This window comes from Colossoma macropomum, unplaced genomic scaffold (assembly GCF_904425465.1).
Source record: "Colossoma macropomum unplaced genomic scaffold, Colossoma_macropomum, whole genome shotgun sequence".
Classification (NCBI taxonomy): domain Eukaryota; kingdom Metazoa; phylum Chordata; class Actinopteri; order Characiformes; family Serrasalmidae; genus Colossoma; species Colossoma macropomum.
Genome location: NW_023494807.1, coordinates 32,630,420 through 32,645,287, shown reverse-complemented (window position 1 = coordinate 32,645,287; position 14,868 = coordinate 32,630,420). Strand labels below are relative to the sequence as shown.

Here is a 14,868-nt window from a genome sequence, read left to right as displayed (position 1 = left end):
TATTTTTTAAGCAAAATGAACCAATACTAATATGATTCTGATATCACTGTGCATCCCTAACTCATAAAGCCTTTTAAAAAGAAAGTAGTGCATTGAGATGCCCTTCTCTCAAAGTAAACAAAGGACTAAACGTTTTTTTTTATTTAAATTCTGCAAATAGTAATAGTAATACAAAGGAAAATAAGTAGACATATGTAGAGGCAACTCTGTATCACTCGATATTCAATGTAACAAGTAAACAATTCACTTTTACTCACCTCTGATTCGTTGCCGGAGTTGGTGGAAACCAGGCTGGTCTGGGACTGGCTATCTGAACTGCTGTCCTCAAGTAAGTACTCGGAGTCAAAGGAGTGGGCCGATGCTAGTTGTGGGGCTCTAGGTCTGAAAGAGTTTGTCATCTGAGGACGATCTGAGAGGCCCTCCATACTCTGGCCCTGACCCAGAGAGCAGAGAGAAGAGGCTACGGACCTTGAAGGATAACGGAAGCTCCTCCGGTGGGTCCACATTCCAGGACTTTGAGGTTTAGGACTCATTGGCCTCATCGGTGTATCAAGGCTTTCAAAGGAACCTAGAGATCTGGCCCAGGATGGAGACAGCTGGTTGGCAAGAGCAAAAACAGTGGGGTGAAGGGGAGTATGAAAGCTATCCTCGTCTTCTTCAGCCTCAAAAGCATCTACTGAGGCTTGATCAGAGTCCGGAGAGAGTCCATTTAGCATCAAGCTGTCATCAGATTCCATCTCAGGTTCAGTCCCTGCAGCATCCGGGGGTGATGGAGTCTTTTTGCTAAGTGGATCCGAGTGCCATGTGCTTTTCAAATTCTTCTCCAGTGATTCCTGGAGATCCAGTCCATTCTGAGCGATAAAGTCACCTTGGATATGACTTAACTTACTAACCGACGCAGGAACAGAATATGTTCTCTTTAGTATATCTGTCTCTTTAGGCTTCATCTTCTTCCAGGTCTTTTTATCTTCGTTTTGGTTCTCCTTCTCACCAGATCGGCTCTCAAACAAGCTTGCAAAAGACTTGTGAGCCATGGCTAGCTTCAGGCGCAAGTTATCGCTGCTCTTGCTCCTCTTCTGGCTAAACCCATCCATCATGGGAGAGGACTTGAAGTGCAGAAGGTCCCCGTACCTGTTGTGCTGCCCTGCTTGCTTGGCACTGGACATGGATTTGGACTGTCCACACTTCTCCATGTTTTCCCAGGTCAAAGCAAAGGCTTTCTCAAAGATATCGTCATTGGTGTGATCAAAATACCTCAAGTGTTCCGTACTATGACACATATGGGCTCTGTGAAGGGAGGGGTGGGCTCGGTTACGTTTGGGGGAACTGTTACACTTTACCTCCTTCCTCTCCTCCTCATCCTCTGGAGACACCTTGGCCTCGGGCTCAACCTTGTTGCCACCTTTAGGGTCTCTCTTGGCTTTGCGGAAAGAGGGTATCCTCTTTAACATGGAGAACCTTGAGCCTTTCCCTCCTGAGCTGCTCTTGGTTTCCTTGTTCTTCGTTGGAACCTGGCCACAGCAGTTTTGTACCACGTACGACTGAGTGCTATCTTCTACTTCACTGATCTCGCTGACGAAGTCCTGATCTGGAGACACAGAGTTGGAAATATTCCCATTTGCTAGAGGGGTGATGTGGATTCCATCTTCCAGTCTGTCAGTAACAAAACAAACTCTTTTGACAGACGAAACACCATTTTCGTCCTTGTGGGTGGCAAACCCATTGTGCAACAAGCGGTGGGCAGGATCTGTAGTTAAGCTGCGGTCCTCCTCAGGTCCAGATGATGCAATATCCTGTTTTACTTCCAGATTGTTTTCTTTCTGCATTACAAATGAGCTCTCCTGAGTGTGATCGGTCTCCATAATGGGCTCCAAATTAGTGACTGACAGCATTCCGACACTGACGTCTGTAAACGGGTAAATCTCTATCTTACCGCTCTGTGGCTGCAGGGATTCTGGACAGACAGCAGAATTACTACTTTGGGCAGATTCGTCAGAGAAATCTGTATCTGGACTTTCTAATGCTCTAACATTGGTGACCTTGAGCGCACAATTCACAGGCAAGATGCCTTCCTCTCTGAGAATCTCTGGATATTCAGGTCTGTTAATAGAAACGTCACATGGACATTCTGAGACTTTAGACTCGCCAAAAATCGGCGCATGTTGACTGTGCTGGCCATCTGTGTGGGGGGAGACAGAAGGAGACAGCACCGCAGAACTGCCCTGGCTCGTGACGTCTACGTCCTTGAGCTGAAAAACTCCCGCTGTCTGATCTCCCTCTACTGCGGAGAAGTGCAGCTGGCACTCCTTCCCAACAAGGTAATCACTGATATGCTCCTGAGCAGAGTCCCCAGACCCGGAGCTGTTACCGGCCTCTAAATTAAGAGTGCTAACAATATCATTTTCGTTGTCTGTCAGCGTGACAGATTCAGAAGTCTTGAGGAAGCTGCTGGGCGTATTTGCTAAAATTGTGAAGGCATCATTATCCTCACAGTAACCGTCTTTCTCTGAGAACGAATGGTCATATCTTTTGTGTTCCTGTTCAAGCACAGTGTCAAGTAAAGTGCGTAGTGTCTCGGGGGCAGACGTAATAGTATTTATGTTATTGTTTGTGCCATCATTAATGTCACTGTCCTCACAGTAAGAGTAAGAATATGGCTGATCACAGCCAAACTTATTTTGCTCGTGCTCTAGTGCTGTATTGGGTAAACTGAGTGGTGTTTCTGGGGGAATAGGTGCAATAATCTTTATGTTCTTGTTTGTACCATCATTAACGTCACCGTCCACACAATAGCTGTCTACCTCTGAGAACGATTGGCCACGATTACACTCAAATTGACTGGGCTCCTGCTCTAAAGCAGTTTTGAGTACAGTGCATGGTGTCTCAGAGGTAACAGTCTTTATGTTATTGTTAGTGTCTGAACCATAATCCCTGCTTTTTCTGGGAGTTGCACCACAATATAATGATGTTACAGCACAATCCAAGTCAAACTGTGCTTGCATACAAGAATCATCATTTGCAGTGCAAACTGCTTGGGCCCTTTCATGTGATTTAGTCAAGTCTTCTTCCACAAACTGTTTGGCTGACAAATTGCTTGGACACTGTTTTGGATACACCGGTATCTTTTTGACCACTTCATCCACGTCAGACAGATTAGCTAAATCACAGCTTGTGATCTGTGTACAGTTCGCAGGCAGGTCATCCCTGAATTCAAAGCAGACGTCCGTCGGACTGACTGGAGCCGTTACAGATTCTTGCGAGACAGATTCAAACAGACCTGGAGGTCGATCTACTCTGCTGTCGACTGCACAACCAAAGCTAACACTTTCTACCTCTTTAGACAGCATCACATGAGAGTCACCGTAGTCTGAGTTGTCCGAATAAATGACCTCCTGCTCTTTCTGTGGAATGATGGTAAATTCCTTCACAGAGCATGTTTTAGGATGTGGAGTGGCGTCACTTGACATTTTTGAAATGTCACTGCCTGCAGGAGTCCTCAGAATGGGGCTGAGTGAGTTCCGTTCTTCAGTATCAGTGCTTTTAAACGTAATCGAGTTTGGACCTACTATGACTTTCTCTTCCCTGTGACTTTGTGCTTTATTGCTAAAGTTTTGTTCACTAACCTTCAAATTGGGTTCAGTACAATCTAGAGCACCATCTTGCAGATGGCTGTGAGTGCAATGAACATCTAAAACAGCATCCTTTTCAGACAGAATCTCACTATGGTCAGTGCAGTGTGTGTCTATTTTGTCCAAAATGTGTTCACTGACTGGCAAATGTGACAAAACACAATTGTCAGAGTACAGGCTTGAGGGACCGCCCTCTATTGAACAGTGATCACTGTCTGGAGCTTCTGAGAATCTCTCCTCGTTATAATTTAGACCATCACCATCGCAACCCCTGCAAAACTGTTCATTATCCTTTTGGAAAGGTGGTGGATCCTCAGGACGGAAGGTGGAGCTGTCAGACGAACGTAGAAGGTTATAATCCTTGCAAGGTTGATCACTGACCTGTTGTAAGTGTCCGTGTTCAGAAGTGTCCTCACTTACTGAATGAGGAAAGCAGGAGTCAACATTTTCCTCCTGATTGCATTCAGACTTGGCAAAAAGTTTACTATCTACTACTGAGATCTCCACACCAGCTTCCTCAAACTGTTCCAGATATTCCACCACGTGTGTATCTGTCACATCAAGCTGTGGCTCTTGTAAACAGGTTTCCGAATCAGGGTGATTCAGCTCACGCTGCTGGAGCGACTCAGGTTTCTCTGAACAGGTCACCTCCTTTGATGACTCCGAAATCAACTCTGTTTCAGTGTCACTTTCATTATCACTTACATATTGTGATTCTTTCTCATTTCTCTTTATACCAGCCAATTCAAAACCGTTACCCGACAGGAGCTCTGCTTCATTTTCATCAGTCAGTGTCTTTGGAAGTGGGCTTTTAGAAACAGGCTCTGTGAAAAGCTGAGAGTCATTTGATGCAAAACAGACCGTCGCTGGGTCGGCCACGCTCGCCTCTGCGTCAGGAGGAAGTCCAGCTTCCCCGAATGAGTCAGTAAGAGAACAATCTGCAGCTTCATCACGCCCTGGAACATCTAAAGTCATCCCACCGCACTCGCTTGCCAATGGCACAGTGTCCGATTTTTCAGTGACACGTGGCTCCGGCCTGGGATGCTTTCCATTTGTTTCCCACTGGAGACCATCAGAGGTCGCAAGGTGCCTTTCTGCGCAAGAAGGAAGCCGCTCTCTGAAGCCAAAGTAGTGCTTGGGAGAGTCCAAATGAGCTCCAGCGACAGAGCCAGCCTCTGAGCTAAGAGGCGTCCGAAAGCAATCATCAACGTCGTGGCTGAAGTCCGAGAAAGTGTCGCTGTAGCACGAACGGGTTTCGAAGTAATCCTCCGTCGTGTCCTGTGATTCCTCCAGTGCTGGTTCAGTCCATTCCCGACGGTCTGTGTTCTCCTCCTGCTGAGACTCACCATCTTCTGAACAGCCAGCTTCAGCAGCAACATCCTCAACAGGTGGGGCCTAAAAGGAGAAAGAGAGGTTTTAATGTTTCGATGTGGAGAAATTCCACAAAATCACATCCGCATAATTATGAGTTATAAGATGAGTTATAAGAGTTAGGCTCTCTCATTGCTAAATTAATAATAAATAATGGAGGTCCAGAGAAGACATGAGGTAGTTATAATTTTCTGGATTGTCATTTTGAGATAACGAGTTAGTTATCTTGTTATCTCAAGATAACAAAACTGTTTTCTTGAAATAACAAGTTTCTCTTCTTGTCATCTCGAGATTACAAACGTTGTTATCTTAAGATATCGAGTTAATTATCTTATGATCTTAAGATAACAAAATTGTTATCTTGAAATAACGAGTTACCTGTATTGTTATCTCAAGATAACAATCCAGACAATTATAGCAGCAGCTCATGGCCTCTCCAGACTTCTGAACTTCACTCTCAAAACACACATTAAAAACCACTGAGTCTCTAACTGGACATATCAGTGTGTTCAGCCGTAGAAAACATATTTTGTGTTACTTTTAACAGAAAATGTGTTGAAATATTTCAATGGAGATAGACAGTCAGAACTTTACTGACCCCGAAGGGAAATTGCAACAACAATACCCAGTTCTGGATAACACATTTTGGGCTACTTGTAACACAGAAAAAGTTAAATCAGAAAACAATATGATACAAAAAGTGTTAAAAAACACAAGTTAGTGTGTTGTTATTTATGTTAAGCTACAAGAAACACTAGAACTGGGCACTTATTTCAGTAACCGCTTTTAAAGACGGCATCAAGGATAATTTTAGTGATACTTGGACATAATTTAAACAGTTTTTGTGTGTCTGCGTATTGTGTGTTTATTGCGTTTTTCCTTTTCTTTCTTGTGGCGTTTGTCAGGCCACCACTGTAAATAGGAATATATTCTTAATGGCTTGCCTGGTTAAATTAAAGGCTGAAAAAAAAATAAAAAAATTCCACAAAATCACATTCAGATAATTATGTAAAGAAAATAGAATCCACAGCAAAATGACAGTAATAAATCTAGACATCAAAGAGTTAGGCTCTCTCACTGCTAAATTTTAAACTCTAAACCCCAAACAGGCCCAAAGTTTTATTACACACTTCTGTAATCTAAGAACAGCTCAGTCAGTTTGCACTGAAGTCCCTTTCGTTACTGAGTAATGAGGCTTTGTGTGTAATAAGCCTGGGATTTTAAGGGGTTAAATCTCTTTTTTAAATCTTTTTTTTCTACGTTTTAATTTGAATTATGTTTGTATTTTCTAATTTGTAAAACACTTTGAATGACTGCAGTGTAAAAAGTGCTATATTAATAAACGTGTCTTATCTTGCCTTCACTCTTAAAACATGCATTATAAAACAACATGCTGTGTCTCTAACTAGACACACGAGTGTGTTCAGCGGGAGACGACACATTTTGTTACTTTTAACACAAAATGTTTTGAAATATTTCAACACCCAGTTCTGGATTATGCATTCTGAGTTACTTCTAAACACAGAAAATGTTAAATCAGAAAACAATATGACACAATAAAAATGTTGTTATTTATGTTAAATTACAAGAAACACTAAAACTGGACACTTATTTCAGGTACCGCTTTTAAGGACTGCATCAAGGATATTTTAGTGATATGTTCCTAATTTAATTTTTTGTGTGCGTATTGTGTGTTTATTGTGATTTTCCTTTTCTTCCCCCGGTCTTTCCATTTTCTTTCTTGCAAGTGTCTCACGGCGCTTGACAGGCTTAACGGCTTGCCTGGTGAACCCCTTATTTATTTCATACTAAGTCTTATTATTCAGTAACTACAGGCACTTCAATGCAAACTATGGAACTATTCTTAGGGTATATAAGTGTGTAATAACACTTTGGGCCCATAGCTTGTTAAGGGGTTAAATTAAAGGCTAAATTAATAAAACTACCATTTATCTGAATGAACATACATTCGCCTTCAAAAGTCTGGAATCTTTTGCCGTATTAACATCTTTTATTATCTGTCTACATTAATAACTTACACAATGTGGATGTAAATATTTTAAACTATTCATCAGGAATTTTTAGATATTTAGCCAACATTTTAAACATTCAACAAGTTTTTAAATGATAATATTTTGTAATTATCCATTTATTTATTTTTTGTCGAGTTATCTGCCTTGAAAAATGCTCTGCGTTTTTGAAATATGAGGAATTCTGGATACTAATTTTATTCAGTCTTCATGATTTATGTTCGTTGTCAGTTTAGAACCACCCCATAGCTTCAGTTCTCCTATCTCGACACATTTAATATGTCATCCTTTTTGATTTATAGCTTCTGAGTTTCCTACTGATCAGCTGGAATCTGTTGTTGTAGATTAGAATAATTTTATATATTTATCTGCTACATTGCTGAAAACAGTGGTTCCAAACTTTTGACTGTGGACTTGAACAGCTCAAACAGTGTTTCACGGAACCTTATGCATCAAATTAAACCAATAAAAACAAATGTTCATTCAGTTCATCTCAGCACGACGACGATGATCATCCACTTACGTCCTAAACCCTGTAACCTCCACACCTGGAGAAAACGAGGCACTCTGGCTTTTATTTTTCTGTTCTGCAGCTAAATTACATAATGGTAAGAGAGGATCTGCTGAAAGCTGGAACATCTGAAATACTAGATGAATCATGCGATGCTGCCGCTGCACCTCCCTCCCAGACATCTTAAACGAGATGAGCATGAATGAACACGAACACACACACAAACACACACTCACACACATACACACGAGTGTGTATTCCTCTCTTTGTGGGGAGTTTCCACGCTTTTCTGTATGAGTGTGTAAAAGCTACAGTGCTCCACCTAATCCAGTCCTGACCTCAACCTCAAACCAATTTGGCTTCTTTCTTGGCCTGCACTTTTAAAAAAGATGGTTCTTTAATAAAGACAGTGGGTTTATATAGAACCCTGAACATGTAAAGAACCATGTGCATGCTTAGATAGTTCTCTGCAAGGAGAAATGGTTGTTTAGTTTGATAAAGAATGTGTTGTATATTTTTCTATTCCCACCAGAAAGGGTTCTTCCATTGCTACAAGCTTGACATTAAAACAATAGAAGAACCCTTTGTGGTGCTATATAGAACCCTTTTCAAAAAGGTTCTACATAGAATCATACACAACACATCCTCAGAGCCATTTCACCATGCAAAGAACCATTTAAGTATGCAAAGTGTTCACTGTCTTTACTAAAGAAGCCTTGAAGAATCCTCAAAGTCTGCAGTTTGGTGGCGTCAACTATGCATTTTAGTATTAGAACATAGTGCATATTATAAAATATATCTTTAAAAACTTTTAAACAGCTTTATGTTGTTTTGGCCTTCGTCCCACCACAAACTGCACTTTGGCCCTCCAAGAGAAAAAGTTAGGCACCCTCGGACAAATGCATTTTTGCTCACATGTCAGTTAGGGCTGGGCGATGAATCAAATTCTATTTTTAATTAGATTTTGGCTTCTAACGATTATGAAAACAATGATCGATAAAACAGTTATTGTGCTGCATTTCTTTATACAATGATGCTCTGATTTTGTCCTGTGTTATAAATCCAACACCCCCCCCTTCATTTCGCCGGTTTTCAGTTGAACTATATAGGGCGATTCAAAAAGATTCATCCGATTTCAAAGCGCCATATTTTTACAGCCATGAGGCGCCTGGGAACCAATCACAATCCAACTGAAAGAGGGGGTCATAGAGTGTCTGACTGTCAGTGGAAGATGGCTCCCTTCAGTCTGAGAGGAGATGAGACCCCTGAGCAGAAAGCGTTCTGCGTTCTCCACTTCAATAAGAGTGAATCCGTCATAACTGTGCTGTGTGATTTTCGTGGGCAGTGAAGCTCCAACAGCTCAGCGTTCGTCGTTGGTTCCACAACACTGGATGATCTCCGAAATCGCACTGAAAGAGCCGTGAGTGCAGCGACACCCGACACGCTCGATCCAGTATGGATGAGTTTGACTATGGCGTTGATGTTGTCTGTACAGCTGGAGGAGGTTCATACTGAGACCTTGTACAATTACATAATAAACTTGTAACACGGCATGTGCTACACTGGGCTCAAGGAGGATGCTGGAGGCAGGGTTCAGTGTCGCAGCAGCCATATCTTTTATTCACACAAAATAAACACAAAGCAAATAAACCAACTCCAAACAACCCAAACTATGCTGGCCACTTTTCAGTGGCTTCAGCCAGCTAGACTTTTCAGTCCTTTATCCTCACAGCTTTACAGCTCTTCAGTCTTTGCTGCTGCTGCGAGTTCCTCTCTCTCGCTCTGTTCCCTCTCAGCTCTTTAAAAGGCGCTCACGCTGCCAGCCAGATCAGCATCAGCTGGCTCTCATTAAGGGCAGTGTGAGCACCTGAGCCGAGAGGGAACGAGAGCTCGCCGCTCCGCCTCCCCTTCACCGCCCCCAGCTTGCAGCTCGGCCGCCTGGGTCGAACGTGAGGTGTAGTAAAGAGGCCTCACTGTGTACCAGGGGACGGGGCTCGGGTGGCGGACCTCGGGTGGCGGACCTCGGGACTCGCTCGTGCCTCTTGTGGCCGGCACTGTCGTCGTCCTCCTCCTCCTGCCGTGTGACTGGCGTCCCTCGGTGGAGCTCAGGCTTTGCGCTCTGCCCCCTCCACACTCACAGCTCTCTCCCCTGCCGTATTCGCCGAGGTCCGTCATCGTCGGGGCCCGGCGGCGGGCGCATGCCACAAAACTTTATGCTCATTTAAACCATTTACAGTTTACTGCATTGTTCTGTAATGATTTACAGGTGAAATAAATAATTTTCAAATCGGACGAATCTTTTTGAATCACCCTGTATTTGAAGCTCGAGGAAATCCACTGTTAAAAGGACACGTTTTAAAAGTTTCCAAAGTCCCCCACCACATCATGTTCACTTTTCCATCAAGTAACAAAAAAAGTGAGAACAACTCCAAAACCAAGTCTTATCAGCGAAGGTCAAGTCCCTGCAGAGTTGTGTACAGTAGATTACATAACTGACTTATTATAATCCTAAACATTTAGCTGAGAATAAAACTACACCTTGACACACGGAATCCGAGCACAAGTACACGCTCGTACGACTGCATCCTACTCACATGCCAGAAGACGTGTACAGAGGCGTAGCCCTTCACCAGAGCACGCACACGTGCCAAAACCCAGCCTACAGCTGCACCCATGTCCGACCCAAGCATAGCTGCCAACAGTCTCCTGAGCGACCGGCGGGACAGCGATCCTCCCTCTGCTTCAGTCTCTCCGACATGTTCCATCATATCCCTGTTTTCTTTCATGGCTCAGTAGATTTTCTTCCACTGCTCAACTCCGTAATCTCTGTCAGATCCACTGACAGGAGGAGGCCCGCGTTAGCACGCCAGCATTTCTGGCTTATTCCTAAGTAATAAATAAACGTGTGAAGAGGAAGCGAAGTGGTCTCCAGACTCCTCCGGTCCATCGTAAGAGTGGGCTACACTCAAACAAGCACTGTGTGTTCATTCCGTGCTAATCCAGCTCGTCACCTCAATGACTGAAGACACTAAGAACCTGGTTTAAGAATAGCAGGTATCAAAGAGGGAAAAGCTACATGAGCTGCTGGTGAATGTTCTGCACAAGCCTGTACACTAGCAGAACCCTTTTTGGTGCTACACGAAACCATATACAACACATTCTCCATCAATCTGATGAACCATTTTACCATGCAGAGAACCATTTAGGCATGCAAATGGTTTTGTGAGTATTCATGGTTCCATGGTCTTTACTAAAGAACCCTTGAAGAACCATCTTTTTTAAGAATGTAGATGTTCCAGGACTCATAATAAACCTTTAGTCAGGGAACATAACTGAACCATAATCCACTGAAATGATATGTTCTAAGCTGTACTGACTCCACACACCCCGTCTCGTCTCCAGGCTTTTATTTTACTGTTCTGTTTAAAACATTCAGTTACGAAAAGGTACAAATACGAACTTTTCACCTGGAAAAACTTATTTAAGGTTCCCAATCAGACCTTAGAACCACTGTTGAACCTTTGAGGGAACATTTACACTGTTTGTACCTTGATGAATGAAAAATGTACAGAACCTTTACTGAACAGAACCTTTCAATAACAGAACCTTTATTTCTATTTATTTCAGTGTAGCTCAGCCAATTAGCTGATTATAACTTATAACTTAACCTGATTATAAAGAAACATTTCAGCAGCTCCTGTATGGAAATGAGAGTGAGCTGTGGGTAGAGCTGGCACTAGATATTTAACTCTTTTTTCTGTTTTCGAGTGTCTGAAAGACTTACAGATTTGTTGTTGTAAATCGGTTGCCCATTTGACAGCCCTTCTGAAAAAAAAATCATAGAAAGCTTTAAAAGTTTCTGTTGGTTTCTGATGGTTTCCAATAGCCACCAACGTATAAACGTGTAACGGTTCACCAGGTGCTCTAAATTCCAGACGCATTGGTTTCTTAATGCGGGGTTTCTTAAACCAATCAGGCACACGGACTGAAAGTTACCCTTCATACAGTTTATAGAGACCAAAATATACACATATATTTTAAGCTTGAATGCACAAATATCTTTATGGCATTAACTGATTCTTAAAAAAAAACTATTATTATTTCTCGATTTAACTTGACGCACAACCGGTTTAGAGTCTAGGCAAGAGATCTTTTGATCTTCAGTGGTTCTTTGCATGATGAAATTGTTTTTCAGATTAAGGGAGAACATGACACCAAAATGTGCTGCTATTGGTCTGCTACTACCCTTTTTGGTTCTATATAGAACCACATACAACAAATTCTCCATTAATGTGAAGAACCATTTCACCATGCAAAGTACCATGCATACAGAACCATGGTCCTTACTAAGGCTCCTTTAAGCATGTACAGTCTACGCAGTGCAGCTATCAGGTAAACAGAGTGGTCAGTAAGTGGAAGTGCAGGTAGGTGTTTCTGATATAGTGGACAAGGAGTGCAAATGTGGTAGTAAATGCAAAACGAGTGAAGATGATGACTGGGAGGAAACTTGGTGGAGCTGGCTGGTGGGCGGTTTAGGAAGCTGGACGATGGTGTGGCAGATAATCACATGGGCCGTGCATTGAGTACAGGCCAGGAATAAGTCCTGCCCTTACTGGCAGTGGACGTGACCCCCACCAGTGACCTCACAGCATCATATGACTCCATTCAGAAAACACAGGCTGCTTCCCTGAACTGATTACAGTCAGACTAATTACAGTCACAATTACAATTACAGGCGCTAATTGGCTTAGCGACTTAACGCAACGTCACAGACACGGAGGGAAAGTTGTGAAAGGGAGAGACAAAAAACAGAAGCCTTTAAATGCAACTCATGCTGCACTCAGGTGCTCATCAGTATATACAACCTCCCCGCGTGCAGTGGTGGACAGTAACTAAGTACATGTAATTCATTACTGTACTTAATATCTTACTTTTTACTCCACTACATTATGAGAAATCTGTCGCTCCTTTTGGTTTATGTGTGCATAAAAACGTAACATCAAAATGAAAGAAGCACAAAGCAAGAACACCAATCAGAGCACAGCGGTCACTTAGTTTTGAGCTTGTTTTGACCTGTTGGTCGTACCGACCCAGTGCAGCACACGGTTCAACGTCAGTGCAGCAGCGTAAAACTATTGGGAGAGTCTATTCAACATAAATGATGAACTAACCTAACTTTGGGTAAACAGACCACAATATAGAAATATGTACTCATATGCAGTTGTGACTGACGTGTCTTTATTCTGAATTTATACAAACACATTTCATTTTATAGTAAATTAGTTTTGGCTAGTTTATGTTTATGAACAGAGACCTACAGATGCAGTTTAGTAAAGGAAACTCATTTGTGAATCTGAGTTTAAAGTTTTTATTCAACTTAAACTTGTAACTCAGTTCAAATTAATCTTAAACTGAAACTTTGCTTGTTTGTAAAAAGTGATTTCAGAGCCACTCAGTTCTACCTGATGGAAACTGTTTCCCTTCAGTGTTTTGATCTTATGATAATTTTAATAGACATCAGCGTCACTAATTAATGACATTCTATTAAAAGACTGGTTTACCAAGAGAGACACTGGAGTATTTTCACCTAAACTGAGGTAATTAAGCGAGTCTTGTTATAAAAATGATAATAGGACATCAGAGCCATAATTAATCTTTTAGATACTTAAGTACATTTGAAGGCAAATACTTTTGTACTTTTACTCAAGTGGAGGTCTAAAGGGAGGAGCTTCTACTTTTACTGCAGTAATATTTTACCTTGGGTATCTCTACTTTAACTCAAGTACATGGTTCGTGTACTTCGTCCACTACTGCCCGCGTGTGGATGGAGTGGATGGACACACCCACAACACGGAAAAATAAAGCAAACAGGTTTGGAGAAACATACCCTGCCTTTGCTTTACTGTATCAAAAAGCTCACGGATCTCATAGAAGCACATCAGGTGTGTTTTATTCACACTCACTGCAGAGTTTAGTGTTTTCACTCGTGAAAAAGGTGAAAGGTTGTGTTACAAAGTGACAATATAACTGGGGCGATGGTCACTGGTTGAAATATTAATGGAAACCTTATAACACTCAACACGGTCTCTGTTTGAGGTCCTTTTTTAAAAACAAGGTTCTATATAGCACCAAGAAGGGTTCTGCTATTGTTATAATCAAAGCTTGTGACAGTAGAACCCTTTTTGGTGCTATATAAACCATATACAACACATTCTCCATCAATCTGAAGAACCATTTCACCATGCAAAGAACGCTTTTAGCATGAAAATGGTTCTGTAAGCGTTCATGGTTCTAAGTAGAATAAATAGTCTTTACCAAAGAACCCTTACAGAACCAGCTTTTTTAAGAGTGTACTGATCACGGTCTATTCATGCAGTTTATTCTAATGTCGCTAAATGAATTTGAACGCAAGTATAACCGACCTGTTAGTGGAGAAAGTCCCGCCCCTTAACAAAAAGAGCCAATCAGCTTGCTGGTTATGCTGCAAGCGGGGAAAGCCCCCCTCTTGTGGAGCCAGAACACCCCAAAAATCCCATTTTTGTGTTACTGAGCCAAACGCTACAAACTATTTATGAGGTATTTGTCAGACTTGATTTTATTTACTTTTATTTAAATTTGACCTTCAGTTTCGAGTGTTTTGGTCTCTCCCCATTCAAAAAGAGCTGAGTCTGGTCTTGTATGGCTGGTAATAACTTCCCAGCAATGCTGCAAAGATGACCACAAAGTGAACAGACTTCCCAATACGGACTTGGTTATACATCACATCTCATATACTAAGTATCATCTAGTTTCCCAGTTGCAAATACTTTGTCAGCCGTTCAGGTGCATCGTATTTGTGTCCAAAGTGGTATTTCTCAGTTTCTGACATCACTTGAATCCAGCATTAGTGAAGCTTCTTTAAAGCATGTGTTGTTTATTTGGTCCCACATTTTCATGATCTATAAGCGTGATAGGTTAAAGCATATATTATACCAGGAAAGGTTTTTTGTGACTATTATTCTACAGAAAAATGTATCCTGTCTAAATGATCTAATATTACTTTAAAAGGTTATTTCTGCACTGTACATTACTGATGAGGTGGCGCTAATAAGTAATATGAAAATGAGAAATATTCAGATGTTCAAAATATTCAATTCTTTCTTATCTTTTCACATCAGGAGCCTCATTTATTTTAAAAATTGTACGCATAGATCTGATCTTAAAATGATGATATTTAAAAAAAAAAGAAGAAGTTTTTCAAATGTGAATTTCATTTGAAAATGTGTGCAGATTCTGAACAAATTCATAATCAAATTCAAGTATGGTTTATTAATGAGGACCCAGAACT

The 14,868-nt window shown here is 41.6% G+C and overlaps 2 protein-coding genes across 3 annotated transcripts in view; both read right to left on the bottom strand.

The window, feature by feature from the left end:
* Nucleotides 1-2,879, bottom strand: part of arhgef4 (Rho guanine nucleotide exchange factor (GEF) 4) — an 84,472-nt gene extending 81,593 nt beyond the window's left edge. For both annotated transcript variants that reach the window (XM_036555744.1, XM_036555745.1), the window contains exon 1: nt 258-2,879. In XM_036555744.1, the coding sequence (XP_036411637.1) occupies nt 258-1,892 (1,635 nt within the window). In that variant the 5' untranslated portion in view covers nt 1,893-2,879. The remainder of the gene's footprint in view (nt 1-257) is intronic.
* Nucleotides 2,054-14,868, bottom strand: part of LOC118796910 — a 101,465-nt gene continuing 88,650 nt past the window's right edge. The window contains exons 3-5 of the mRNA XM_036556062.1: nt 3,030-5,024; nt 2,283-2,537; nt 2,054-2,179 (exon numbers count right to left, since the gene is read on the bottom strand). Coding sequence (XP_036411955.1) covers nt 2,054-2,179; nt 2,283-2,537; nt 3,030-5,024 — 2,376 coding nt within the window. The remainder of the gene's footprint in view (nt 2,180-2,282; nt 2,538-3,029; nt 5,025-14,868) is intronic.